Source organism: Marmota monax, unplaced genomic scaffold, assembly GCF_021218885.2.
Source record: "Marmota monax isolate L192 unplaced genomic scaffold, Marmota_monax_Labrador192_F-V1.1 WCK01_AAM20220418_F8-fsc00034, whole genome shotgun sequence".
NCBI classification, from domain to species: Eukaryota; Metazoa; Chordata; class Mammalia; order Rodentia; family Sciuridae; genus Marmota; species Marmota monax.
The window spans coordinates 7,685,001-7,698,838 of NW_026693934.1; the positions used below are offsets into that span (position 1 = coordinate 7,685,001).

The 13,838-nt window shown below is 34.1% G+C and overlaps 1 protein-coding gene across 14 annotated transcripts in view; it reads right to left on the minus strand.

The window, feature by feature from the left end:
* The window catches only part of R3hdm1 (R3H domain containing 1), a 174,547-nt gene that overhangs the window by 21,821 nt on the left and 138,888 nt on the right, over positions 1-13,838 (minus strand). For all 14 annotated transcript variants that reach the window (XM_046463695.2, XM_058585380.1, XM_058585382.1 and 11 more), the window contains one exon: positions 9,714-9,865. In XM_046463695.2, the coding sequence (XP_046319651.1) occupies positions 9,714-9,865 (152 nt within the window). The remainder of the gene's footprint in view (positions 1-9,713; positions 9,866-13,838) is intronic.

Here is a 13,838-nt window from a genome sequence, read left to right on the forward strand (position 1 = left end):
GCATAATTTTCAATGAAAAAAGCAAGTTCCAGAATAAAACATTCATGAAAAGATTCCACATATGTAAAAAAACTCAGTGACACAAATAAAATACCACTAATCTTCCCACCTCAAAAACAAAACAAGTGAGCTGGGGTTATAACTCAGTTGGTAGAGTGCTTGCCTCGCATGCACAAGGCCCTGGGTTCAATCCCTGGCATCACAAAAAAAACAAAAACAAAAACAAAACAAACAAAAAAGGCAACCTACCAACACTCTCTCCTCAAATCACATTACTTCACATATCTTATTGAAAAGCAATAAATATGTTAGAAAGATACACACCAAACTGAGCAGTTCTTATGCTGATGAACAGTTGTTTTTTTCCAGAAAGGGAAACGGATTAATAAGACAGAATTTTTATATTTTAACCCATGTATTTTCATAGTTTAATAATAATAAAAAACAACAAGAACACATGATTTAAAAATTCTACAAAAAACAAAAAGTAAAATACCTTTTTCTCTGTGTGTGTGTGTGTATGTGTGTTGTGCTGGGGACTGAACTTGGCTTCATACATGCAGGCCAGCATTTAATCAACTGAGCTACAACCTAGCCTAGAAAATAAAATGCTCAATAAAAATAATTTCTCTTGAAGTTCATATATATGTGTACACTGAAAACTGAGTGAAGTACACTAAACCTATCAGTGATTATCTCTGGGTACTGAGGTTATAGTTGATTTGCTTTTTCCCATAATCAGAATGACCCAAAAAGGCAAATAAAGAAAAGACTGTTTTAATTAAGAAACAAAATACAGAGGTGCAGGAGAAATACTTTGGATATTTTCAACAATAGAAACTCATTTGAAAGGCTGAGGAAGTACCACAAATACTTTAAACTTTACTTATGCATAAAATTGAACAGCTTTTTGCACGAAAAGGCACTTATCATTCCTCTTCTTTAAAGGTAACTACTTAAATAGTATAATTTAAATCCAAAATACTACTGTTCTCTCATTTTTGGTGAGTTCATAAAAATGAAGTAGATATAGTACTGTCTTCCCCTCCTTCTCTACATTGTTTTTTGTTAGTAAAACTTTACTAATGAATTCTGCTAAAAATACATCTATTACATCTATTAAAAATTACATTAAAGAGGAAGTGAATGTTTTGAAAAGAAAATGATTTAGCAAAGTGACTTTTCTTTTTATTTTATTCATTCAATAATTATGTATTTCTTCATCTATTCTGTAAGTGCTACAAAATTATATGTAGGTTATCAAGACAGGTACAATGTAGTATATACTGGTTTGTTCATCCAAAAAAAAAAAAAAAAACTTTTTTTGCGGGGGCTAGAGAAGTAGCTTCGTGGTAGAGTGCTTGTCTGGTATATACAAGGCTCTGGGTTCAATCCCTAGTACCATAATAAGTGGTTAAAAAAATTATTGTGATAAGAACAGTTAACATGACACACACACACACACATACACACACTATTTTTTTTTTTCCTTTTGCAGTGCTGGGAAATGAGTCCAGGGCCTTGTTCGCACTAAGTATGCACTCTACACTGAGCTATATTATCTCCAGCCCTAACATTTTATTTATTTATTTATTTATTTTTGGGCGGGGGTGGGGTGGGGAGGTTAGGGTGCCAGGGATTGAGCTCAGGGGTACTGAACCACTGGGCCACATTTAGAGACAGGGTCTCACTGAGTTGCTTAGCGCCTTGCTTTTGCTGAGGCTGGCTTTAAACTCATGATCCTCCTGCCTTAGCTTCTTGAGCCCCTGGGATTATAAGTGTAGAAAATAGTATCATTATTCTAGGTACCATTTTTTTAATTTTTATTTTTTTAATTGTATATAGATACAATACCTTTATTTTGCTAATTTTTATAGTTTTTTTAATGTTTATTTTTTAGTTTTAGGTGGACATAATATCTTTATTTTTATGTGGTGCTGAGGATTGAACCTAGGTCCTCATGCATGCTAGGCAGAACTCTACCACTTGAGCCACAACTGCAGCCCCTATTTTGCTTATTTTTATGTGGTGCTGGGATCAACCCAGTGACTCAAGCATGTACGGCAAGTGCTCTACCACTGAGCCACTGCACCCTCTAGGTACAATGTTATACAGTATATCTCTAGAATTTATTCATCTTACATAACTGAAATTTTATTCCTTACTACATTTTATTTCTCTAGGCTAGTTGTTAGAAACTTCCTATTTTAAACAACAACAGAGGTGAAATTCACCAGAAGATATGGTTCATTCAGTTTGACAGATTTTATTGTTAATAATTATTTCAAAGGAGAGCTGAAGCAAACAAAATACAACACTGGAAGCTTAGAAATAAAATGAATTCAAGAGAGGTATCAGAAGTAGGACAAAGGAAGCACTAGGGGAATATTAGGAATATAAAAATGAGGAAAAACACATTGGAGAGAAAAACGGGAAAAGTTTTAAAAGCAGGATTTCTTTTTCATAAAGATTCTATAAAGTGTTTTCTTTAACAGAGTTCTAAGAAATAAAGGTTAGTCTATTTTCAAGTTATTCTCTATATGTTAGGCTAGCGCTTTGAGATTAGAGATCAAAGACAAATATATATTATTCTTTTGAGTTTCAAGATAAAAATGGGAAAATAAAAGGTAAAATTGGGGAAAAGACACTAAAACTAAAAACACTGAGAGCATTTTGAAGATATCTTATTTGCCCTTTTTTTTTTTTGTGGTACTAAGGATTGAACCCAGGGCCTTGTGCATGCGAGGCGAGCACTCTGTCAAATGAACTATAGCCCCAGCCCCTTGTTTGCCAATTTTGAGGTCTCAGCAGGTATCAAAATAAATTTCACTTTATACTAAAGACTGAGAAAAAAAAAAATCCCTTAATGAGCTGTTGTAAAACAAATGACCCTAACTAGTACATGCTTGCTGAAAGTGAATGGACGTGTGACTTTTATGAGGCTGTGCTCAGCGCTCCTATTGACATGTAAAAACACAATCCAATCTAAATACAAAGATTCCTCTGTGATAACTGAAAGCAAAAATAATAATTTAAATTATATCTTTTCTGCACAAGGAACCTTTGTAAGAAAACAAGGTTGCTAAGCAACCCAAGCTAAGTAAAACATTTTTCAAAACAAAGACTTGATTGGTGTTCTTATAGGATATATTACTTTTTGTACCCTAATAATAGAACAATAGTTATTTTAGTCCATTTAGTATCCAGAACATAAAACTGTTTGGATCAGACCCTATAGCTTTGAGTTTAAGATATACTTTTAATCTAACAGAGACAGATTATATTGGTTGGAATGTAGTCATTTATACAGTATTGTTAGGACACTGGGTTTCAGATAAATACATAATAATTGCAGAGACATTATGTCTTTACTACAAATGCATAAATATCACTGAGCTTTAGCTACTTGTGGACAGCTGAATTACAGATGAAAATAAGACTATAGAGGGCTGCTTACTGTAGGTTCAGTGGATTTCAATTCTGAATGTCTATTAGAATCACCTGGGGGGCTTACAAAAATAAGGGCATTCAGGTTTTAGATCAGGCGAGACTAACTGAGAAAATGCAAGGTGGTGGATATAACTGGTAAATTTTAAGAACTCCACAAGCCATCCTAACATGCTGCCAAGATTAAGAATAACTGAACTGAAGAGCTAGAATTCACAAAGTAGGAGTTCAGGCTTTTGAGTTAATCTTTTTCTTTTCTTTTTTTTTTTTGAAGAGAGAGAGAGAGAGAATTTTAATATTTATTTTTTTTAGTTTTCGGTGGACACAACATCTTTGTATGTGGTGCTGAGGATCGAACCCGGGCCGCACGCACGCCAGACAAGCGCGCTACCGCTTGAGCCACATCCCCAGCCCGAGTTATTCTTTTTCTATGCTTCATAGTTTCTACATGTAAAATAAAAATAAACACATACTCATCCTTTTTAGGACACTGTGGTAAATCAGGTTTTAGAAATGTGAAACCTCTGGGCAAGAAAATTTTGAAGAAAGGTTTTATTTGCATTTCTAAGCTTTCTGTAGTAAAAGTACCAATTTTGTAGGAATAAAACTGCAGGTGGAGAAATGTTGACTAGGCAGGTAGGGTCCAAACTATAATTCTAACGTTTTATACCACACAGTTAACAAAATGCTTAGTGTCTGAGCATAAATATTGTTCCTTACTACTTTCAAATTAGCCCTTTCTTATATTAATATTAATTTTGCATTATTTTCTGTTTCATATGCATATTTAGCTTTCAAAAAAAAAAAAAAAGAAAGAAAATGTGTAGCTACCCAAGGACAAGATTATATCCTATCTTTCTTCCATGCTAAATATACTTAAACATGTAAATTATTGCTGGATTAAGTTTTTGGTAACAGAGAGAAAGGCAAAGTTTCAGTGTTGTAAAAGATAAAAGCTATACTTACTGAATTTTATGTTCTTTACTTGAACATCGTGTTTTAATAAGATCTGGCAGACTTTAACAGTGGAAATGATTAAAACTCAGTAACAATATAAACTCTAATATCGTTAAAGCAATGTGTATATCTTTATAGTATCTAATGCTGGGTTAGGTACAAATTCAACCAATTCATGTTATTTGCAGCAATTATGCTCTATAAAGTTGTATGTACACTGATTTAGTAAATTATGAGCCATTGTTCCTATAAGAAATTCAGTTAGGTTCTTGTAAGGCTCAGGTCATGGTATTAAATCAACTGATTAATATATAACCTTGTTTTTATTTAAAAACATTATTTTTAAAAAATATTTTTAGTTGTAGATGGACACCTTTATTTATTTATTTTTATGCGGTGCTGAGGATTGAACCTAGGGTCTTACACATGCTAGGCAAGCGCTCTACCACTGAGCCACAACCCCAGCCTGAGTTCCCTTTTCTTTACATCCTAACCAGTACTAGCTACCTTTTGCTGCTTTGATAATAACTATTCTAGTAAATGTGAGGTGATAGCTATAGTTTTGATTTGCTTTTTCTTTTTTCTTGAAGATTGAACCCAGGGGCGCTTAATCATTGAGTCACATCCCCAGCCTTTTTATTTTGAGACAGTTACCTACGGCTTCAGTAAATTGCTAAGGGTAGCTTTGAACTTGTATTCCTCCCGCTTCAGCCTCCTGAGCAGCTGGGATTACAGGTATGTGACATCAAGCTGGCTTATTAGTGATACTGAACATCCTTTCCTACACTTAGAGGCCATTTTTATGTCTTCTCTGAATAAATTTCTATTTAAGTTCTTTTTATTTTTTGTGGTGCTGGAGATTAAACCCAGGGCCTTGTACATGCTAGGCAAGTCTTCTATCACTGAGATACCCAGGCATTGCCCCATTCTTTGCTTATCTATAAAAAAACTTGGGAATATACCTCAGTGATAGAGTGCCTTGTCTGGCATGTGTGAGGTCTTGATTTGATCTGCAGCACTACTTAAAAATAACAACAACAACAACAACAACAACAACAAAACCCCACAAAAGCCCAAACCAGTTTTCTGCTACTGAATTGTCAAGAGATTCTTATATATTTTGGATATTAACTCCTAGTCAGACAACATAGTTTGCAAATATTTTCTCTCATTTTGTAGGCTGTCTTTTCACTCTGTTAACTGTTTTCTTGGCTGTGCAGAAACTTTTTAGTTGGATGTAGTGCCACCTGTCTATTCTTGTTTTTGCTGCCTGCCACAATCTTTTCCATAGTGGAGTCCTCTAGATCCAGGATCTGACTGACTTTAAAAAAATAAAAAATAAATAAATAATAAAAATTAAAACAACTCCCCATTCCAGTGACTCCACTACAGATGTAAAACAGCTAAATTGATAATTAATGGCAAGGAAAGTCATTAGACATGTCACTAGATATGTAATTTCTGAGATCAGTCCTTTGAAGTATTATTCTAATCTTAGAAATGAGAAAACTAAGATACAAAGAGACTAAGGTCAATTAAACTCGAAGGCAGGTGTGTCTGATTCCAAAGCCCATATTCTTTCTAACCACATCATGCCACTCAATTAATGCCTAAGATTCTGATAATGAAAAATTAGCTTATTTAGATTAACTCATGCCTGGATCAGATTTGAGATTCCATGATAAAGAGCCTCAAGGAATACTGACATACATCTGAGAAAATGGCAGAAGACTGACCAATCAAATGATACAGTTATGATGAAATAAACAAAAACATGAGGGCTGGCAGAAAAAAAAAACAACAACAAAAACTTCAGCATATCAGCTGTAATACTAAACGTGAATGGATAAAAATTCTCTAACATGCCAGACATAAGATGGCCATATTAAGGGGGAAAAAAAAACAAGTTGTAGACATTAAAAAAACCTTTTTTTTGGAGTTGTAGATGGACTGAATGCCTTTATTTTATTTGTTTATTTTTATGTGGTGCTGAGGATCGAACCCAGTGTCTCATGCATGCTAGGCAAGCGCTCTGCCACTGAGTTACAGCCCCAGCCCAAGTTGTAGACATTTTATACGTAAGATTATATATGCATAAACACTTAGTTTCATATTTGTGTGTTAATGAATCTTGCTTATGTTTCCACACCATATTTGTTAATGTATGATTAAATTCAAGGAGAAACTTAAGATATAAACACGGATAGAAACATGGCGTAGTTACCTAGCATGTATGCCATGTGGGAGATGCTCCAGATGGCAGGGGTGGAGAGAGAGAAGGAAGTTAGAACACCAACAAATAACTATCTGTATGACATGATCTAATTTAAATAAATTATAATTGTGAAGAAATTAGAAATAAAACAGAATGTTTTAGACTAATACTTATTAGTTTGATGTTCACAATATGGTATGGGAAAAATGTAAGACAATCTGTATTTCACTAAAATCTACTACCTTATTCCTATATGTGTGCATTTATGCATGTACTGTATAGACAGGAGGGCCAATGCAACAGAATGCAGACTAGCTTGTGAATGCTGGTGATCTGGGGATGATGGTGGAGTGAGGCATGATAATTAGTTTCCTTTTATACATCATTGCATTCATTTATGTCAACACCACTATTTTTTTTGTAATTTAAAAACACTAATGAAAAACTTAAAAAAATATATACAGGTACAGAAACAAAATATGATTAAGGTCAATAATTAATTGCCACAGGTATATATACATATGTGCAAGCTAGCCTTTGACATTAAAGGAATGTGTTCATTCAGTATAGATTTACCAAGTTCCTTTCTATTCTGGGGCCTGTTCCAGGTACTTGGGTATTTGGACCAACTTCCTCTTTTCATGTAAGTACAATGGAATATGTCAGATAAAATATAATTTATATAAGCTGCTAAATATAGATTTATGAAGGAATGGCTTCTACATTAGCCACTAGATGGTAATTTAATTACTTGATCAATAAGAAATAGCCATGTTGAACTTTAAGTGATGGTTCCAAGTAAATTTGAAATATTATAGCAATTTAACTATTAAATATTTTCCAGAAGCAGAAATAAGTTTTTTTTTTTTTAAAATAAAGAATGCTATTAAATTGGAAAAATGGTGTTATTTAACAGCAGTTTTTTTTTTTTTTTTCACCCAAAGGTATCCTTAATTAATTCCATACATGACTAGTTTCATACAAGTAACTACTACATGGTACCTGGGTACAAGTTTGACAGAATGCATATTCCCTGCTTTCTGTACAACCTACTCCATTTCATAGGCTGATAATCTATAGGTGAAACAGATCAATGCCAGTTTGTTATATGATGACAATCACTACTATCAGCTTGTAGCTAGCTTCTTTGAAGTTTGTCTGCCTCATTTTGGGTCAAAGCCATAAACTTTAGTGAGGGATTCTACACTTTTCATCAAGATTCAAGTTGGAGGTTGTTGGGGAACCTCATTCATCTCTCTATTGTTGTGCTCTAGGATATTCCTCAAGTCAGATGCTCTCCACAGTTTAATTTTCTTTGCAGAAGCAGGCCCAGGGACTAAACCTGTTGTTCTTTTCCAAGCATAATCATCAGTATTAACTTGACTACTTTTGGAGTCTGCTGTCATGCCTGATACTAGGCTGACTGTAGAGATGGGTACAGAATGCTCTCTTATGTCTATTCACACTTAGGATAAACTCCCTCAGAAGTCAAGTACAGACGATCATTTCTGTTTCAAGGGATTGACAAATAAACAAATGGCAAAAATTTAAAACCTAAACTATCCCCTTTAGGTTCCTGTAAGCTTATCTTCTTCCCTCATAAAAGACCCTCTTCCCAGCATAAATGCCTACAGAATTAACTTAGAGAAATAGGTGTCTTTTGGTCTCAAGTGAGTCACTGGATTAATAGTGTGTACCTATTTCTTTCAACCTCTTCCCTACATAGGGATACTTACTTTGCTGATTATTACTTTGCTGATAATTACTTTCACTGATAAATAAAAGGTTACACCTTGGTTCAAACAAGCAGACAATTTAACAACTCTCTAACCCTTCATTTCATCTACTTTACTATAGAATTCTGCCTCTAATTGACATTTTATAAACTGAACTGGCATTCTAGATCCCGAACTTAAATTTGTACATGTTAGAATAAGGGGATCAGATTGAGTCTTTTCTCCTTATTTATAGAATTTAAAGTCATAGGACAAATGTGAATTAAAAAAAATTTATTTTTAGTTGTCAATGAACCTGATTTATTTATATGTGATGCTGAGAATCCTACCCATTGCCTCATACATGCTAGGCAAGCACTCTACCATTGAGCCACAACCCCAGCCCAATTGTTAAATTTAACCCAATACACACTTTATTTTTATTATAGCAGCTCTACCTTAAAACTCCCAAGCTGCCTGCAAGATTCACAACTAATTTGCCATTTAAAAAGACCATCCTCCTCAATCACTCAACCTAACACTGGTAGCCAAAGATATAGAGACAAGAAAAATTTGAGTTCCTCCTGCGAGGTTCTGACAACAAATAAAGTCAGAACAAGCTCCTATTTTCCTAGGTAGATTTCAGTGAAATAAGGAATGTCAGTCCCATTTCCACCCTAAATGTCATCTGTTACTATAATTGGGTAGCAACAATCTCTTATGATTGATTATAACTTAGGTTCCCATTCTTAAAAAGAGATCAGCTGTCTCTCTGGTAACATCATGGGGATGTTATTAGAGTAAATAAAATACATTCTGAAAAACTGACTAAAGGTACCCAATTCAAGGGAAGATTACTATTTTTCACACATTAGGCTTGTCAGAGAAGCTTCTGATCTTCCAAGTTTAAATAACTGATGAAATATTTCATGACTTTTTAAATATAGACCTATTATCATTTACTTTTCTTAAATGCCTCTTTCCTCCTACTGATGAAAAAAGAGCATCCCAGAGCCTGAAAAATTTCAGTAAGATATTTTGCAGCTAAGTTTATCTACGGGAAATACAATCTTCCAAACTACTACAAATAAATCATTAACAAATAAATGCTCAAAATGCCAAGGACTATGAATAACTAGTACTCCATTTGGATGAATAAAGGATACAGTACAAGAGAGATTTGATTCTGGTTCATATATGGAATGTTTATCTTATATGGATTATGTTTTTAAAATATTAGAAAAACAGACTATCATACTTTGTTTCATCTACATCAGGAAAACGATTTTAGTCATTTAGTCAACTTTAAAACTAGCAATAGACAATAATCTTGGTAAACAAAGAGAAGCCAGAAGATTAGGTTTCTTAGTCATACTCACCTTAAATTATTTTGTTGGCCAGGTGGAATGACACTGTAGTAAACTGGCATTCCTGTTGTGGTTATTGATCCTTGATTAGACTGATTAGGGAACATAACAGGTTGTTGGTAAGTTTGATGCGCAATTCCTTGAGAACCTTGAGGCAGTGAAACCTAAAATTTGAGACAATTTAGAGGGAAAAAGATTTTTTAAATCTTGCAGATGTTCATAGCCTCCATAGACTTTACAAATGTGAGCAGTTAGGATTAAGCCAACATAACACTGTTTTTTTTTTTTTTGTTAAGTTTGCCACAGTACTGTACTATTTTTATTGTGTAGCAGCTCTACCTTAAAACTCCCAAGTTGCCTGCAAGACTCATAACTAACTTGCCATTTAAAAGTCCATCCTCCTCAATCACTTAACCTAACACTGGTAGCCAGAGATACAGTGGCTCCTCAGTCCTTTATCTAAAAAGCTAGAAATGCCACCTCCAACATAGGGAGGAGTATTATCTCTATTATAAGGTAGTATATCTAAAAGATCTAGTAAAGTGAATCTTTCAATTCTTTGTTTTCTATATTATTTACAAGAACCCAAAGGGACATAATGGATTCTTCAATTCTCTACTTCCATTATCTAGTTTCTAAAATAGAAACCACACAGGCATCATAATTTCTTCATTTATAATATACCATAATATAGTGATTTTGCTAAATGAAACCAACATAAAAGCTTGTGACAACATCAATGGGGTGATGAGGATTAACATTACTGGGTACTTACTGCCATGTATCAGGTTATTTTGTAAGTGCTTTATGTGTAGTACCTCATAAAGGCATCCTAACAACTTAAGAAGGTATTTTCATTATCCTTATTTTGTAAATGGGTAAACTGAGGTTAAGTAAGTTGCTCAAGGTTGTATAGTTAGTTAGTAAAAAGGTCAGGATTATGATGCATTCCCTTTAGCTCCAGAGCCTCAGTTCTTTAAAACCACTTCCTATTCTCCATCCTTGGCTTTGTGAATTAAAAATTAATGATTAAGGGGCTGGGGTTGTAGCTCAGTGGTAGAGAGCTTGCCCTGGGTTTGATCCTCAGTACCACATAAAGATAAATAAATAAAATAAAGGTATTGTATCCATCTATAATTACAAATAAATTTTAAAAAGTTAATGATTATCTTCTAAGTCTTACTTATATAAAATTACTTACTTATATAAAATGCAATTAGTCCTCTCAAAAATACAATAATAAACTGGGCTGGGGCTGTAATTCAGTGGCAGAGCATTTGCCTAGCATGCTTGAGACACTGGGTTCAATCCTCAGCACCATGTATAAATAAACAAATAAAGGCATTTTGTCCATCTACAATTACAAAAAAAAATTTAAAAAATATATAATAATCTCTTGATTATTTTCCCTTTAGCTCATTAATCCCAAAAGAAAATTATGAGTCCAATTTATCTAACTGTATACTACAACATATTTCCATCTTTTTATCTGTTGAGGCAGTGTAACATTCTGAGATTCTCCTCTCCCTCCCGCACCCCCCCCATTTCTTTCAGGTACCTGGGATTGAACTCAGGGGCACCTGGCCACTGAGCCTTATTTTGTATTTTATTTAGAGACAGAGTTTCACTGAGTTGCTTAGCACCTAGCTTTTTTTTAAATATTTTTTTAGATATTGATGGACCTTTATTTTATTCATTTATTTATATGTGGAGCTGAGAATTGAACTCAGTGCCTCACACATGTTAGACAAGTGCTCTACCACTGAGTCACAGCCCCAGCCCTAGTGTCTCGCTTTTGCTGAGGCTTTGAACTCACAATCCTCCTGCCTCAGCCTCCTGAGCCCCTGGGATTACAGGTGTGTGCCACCACACCTGGCTCTGAGATTATTTCTAATTGTATAAATTAATACACATGCAAGACAGATCTGAGAAAAATAACACAGCTTAATCTAGATGATGTAACCAGGTAAAGAAAAAAGTGTGAAGTGTGAAAAGAGAAAGAGAATGTGCAGCCATAGAATTCATTACTAAGAACAAAGGACTTTTTTGGCTTATTGTTCAGAAAACAGTTTATCACTACCTAATCTGTCTACCAAACATACTAGGAAGCATACTGTAAAGCACGCTGCCATTCACTGCTGGTTAGAACACTTCCTATAATCATTCACCTAGTGTGAGAATTATGAGATAAAGAGAAAATAATCTACAACTTGTAAAAAAAAAAAAAAAGCTTGCTATAGAAATTAGAAGAATTGTCTTAGCTCTAAATAGCTCCAATATTTAAGCTCCATTTGAAAAAATTACACTAATAATGCTGTGATTTATTTAAAAATGACAATTCTCAAAGGAAAAATTTCACACTGTTGGTGGGACTGTAAACAGTACAACGACTATGAAAATCAGTATGAAGGTTCCCCTAAAGTCATCATACTATAGTGAAACATGTATACCCATGTTTATAGTAGCACAATTCACACTAGTGAAACCATGACACTAGTCTAGGTATCCATCAACAGATGAATGGATAAAGAAAATGTGGTATATGTATACAATGGAGTTTTATTCAGCCATTAAAAAAAGAAATTATATCATTTGCAGGAAAATGGATGGAACTTGAGATCATTACATTAAACAAAATAAGACAAACTCAGAAAGTCAAGGGTCCTATATTTTCTCTCATACGTGGAAGAGAGAGGAAAATGGAAAAGAAAAATGGGGGTGGGGATCTAATGAAAATCAAAGGGAGATCAGTAGAGGAAAGGATCAGGACTTAGAAGGAGGTAAAGGACAAAGGAAATGCTGGGGAATGATATTGGTCAAATTACATTGTGTGCATGTATGACTACAAATTCCATCATTATGTACAACTATAATACACCAATTAAAAAAAAATAACATTTCTCTCACTAGACTGTGAGCTCCTAAAAGTCAAGGGCAAATCTTTTTTTAACTGAATCTTTAACACCCTATGCAGTGCCTGGATGTTTAACAGATGCTCAATGTATTCGATTGACAGTGAGACCAAACTCCTTGAGAAGGCAAGTGTTCCTGGACTGGTGTTGCTCCTATCTAATGTCTATGGGGAAAGTAGAAGAAGGGCAGTGTTTTTTTGTTTTTTTTTTAAATATTTATTTTTTAGTTATAAGTGGACACAACATCTTCATTTTATTGTTATGTGTTGCTGAGGATCGAACCCAGTGCCCCATGTATGGTAGGCGAGCGCTCTATCTCTGAGCCACAACCCCAGCCCCGAAGAAGGGCAGTTTATGTGCCTATACTCAAGCATGGACTATCAGGAGAAAAAAGCATGGGGGATGTGAAAGCAAAAGAAGTAAAACCTAGTTTCATGAAATATCTCTTTTGTGTTTATGCTTTGTTATCAAGGGGCTCCCTTGACAAATTCCACATTTCATACTTTAATTTCAACTTAAATTTTCTGAAATTATATGGAATGTATATACTTGCTCTTTATTTAGATCCTTCTCTGTCCCCAGAATACCTTCTCAACTAATCCATGTTTATAATTTAAGGGAATAGTTAAAGGTTTCTATCTTCTGAGCAGGCATTATTATCAAGGTCTTTATAAACTGTTTATTGCTTTATTTCATGATCTCCTCAGTTATGGTTTGTATTCTGTCATCAATTTCTTTATATATGTGTACATAAAATATGAACACATTTTATCTTTCCAATTAGATTATTTTTTCCTGTTGAGATGAATGAAAATGGTCTTTGAACATCTTTCTTCAGTTAGGCTCAGCTATGAAAAACTACAAGGCTAATAAAATAAACCTGCTTACAAGTTATTCTTCTAAAATTTGAAGAGTTTTGGAAAATGTGTCATATTATATTAAAGACACCTGCTTATTTATGGAACAACAGATATTTCTATCTTAGAACTATAAATTAGTTCATTCCTCATCCCTTTTAGGGATTGAAGTGGGGGAAAGAATGAGTTCTAGCATAAAAAACTGCACATACTTAACTATTCCATTAAATACTGATCTATGGTCTATACTATCTATTTCTCAGTATTTCAAATACCTACCCTTTACTCTTATTTTTTCTCCTAGTACTTTCTTTCCACACAGGCGACTTCCTAAGGAGCTGAAGAACAGAATAAGACACTTGTTTATA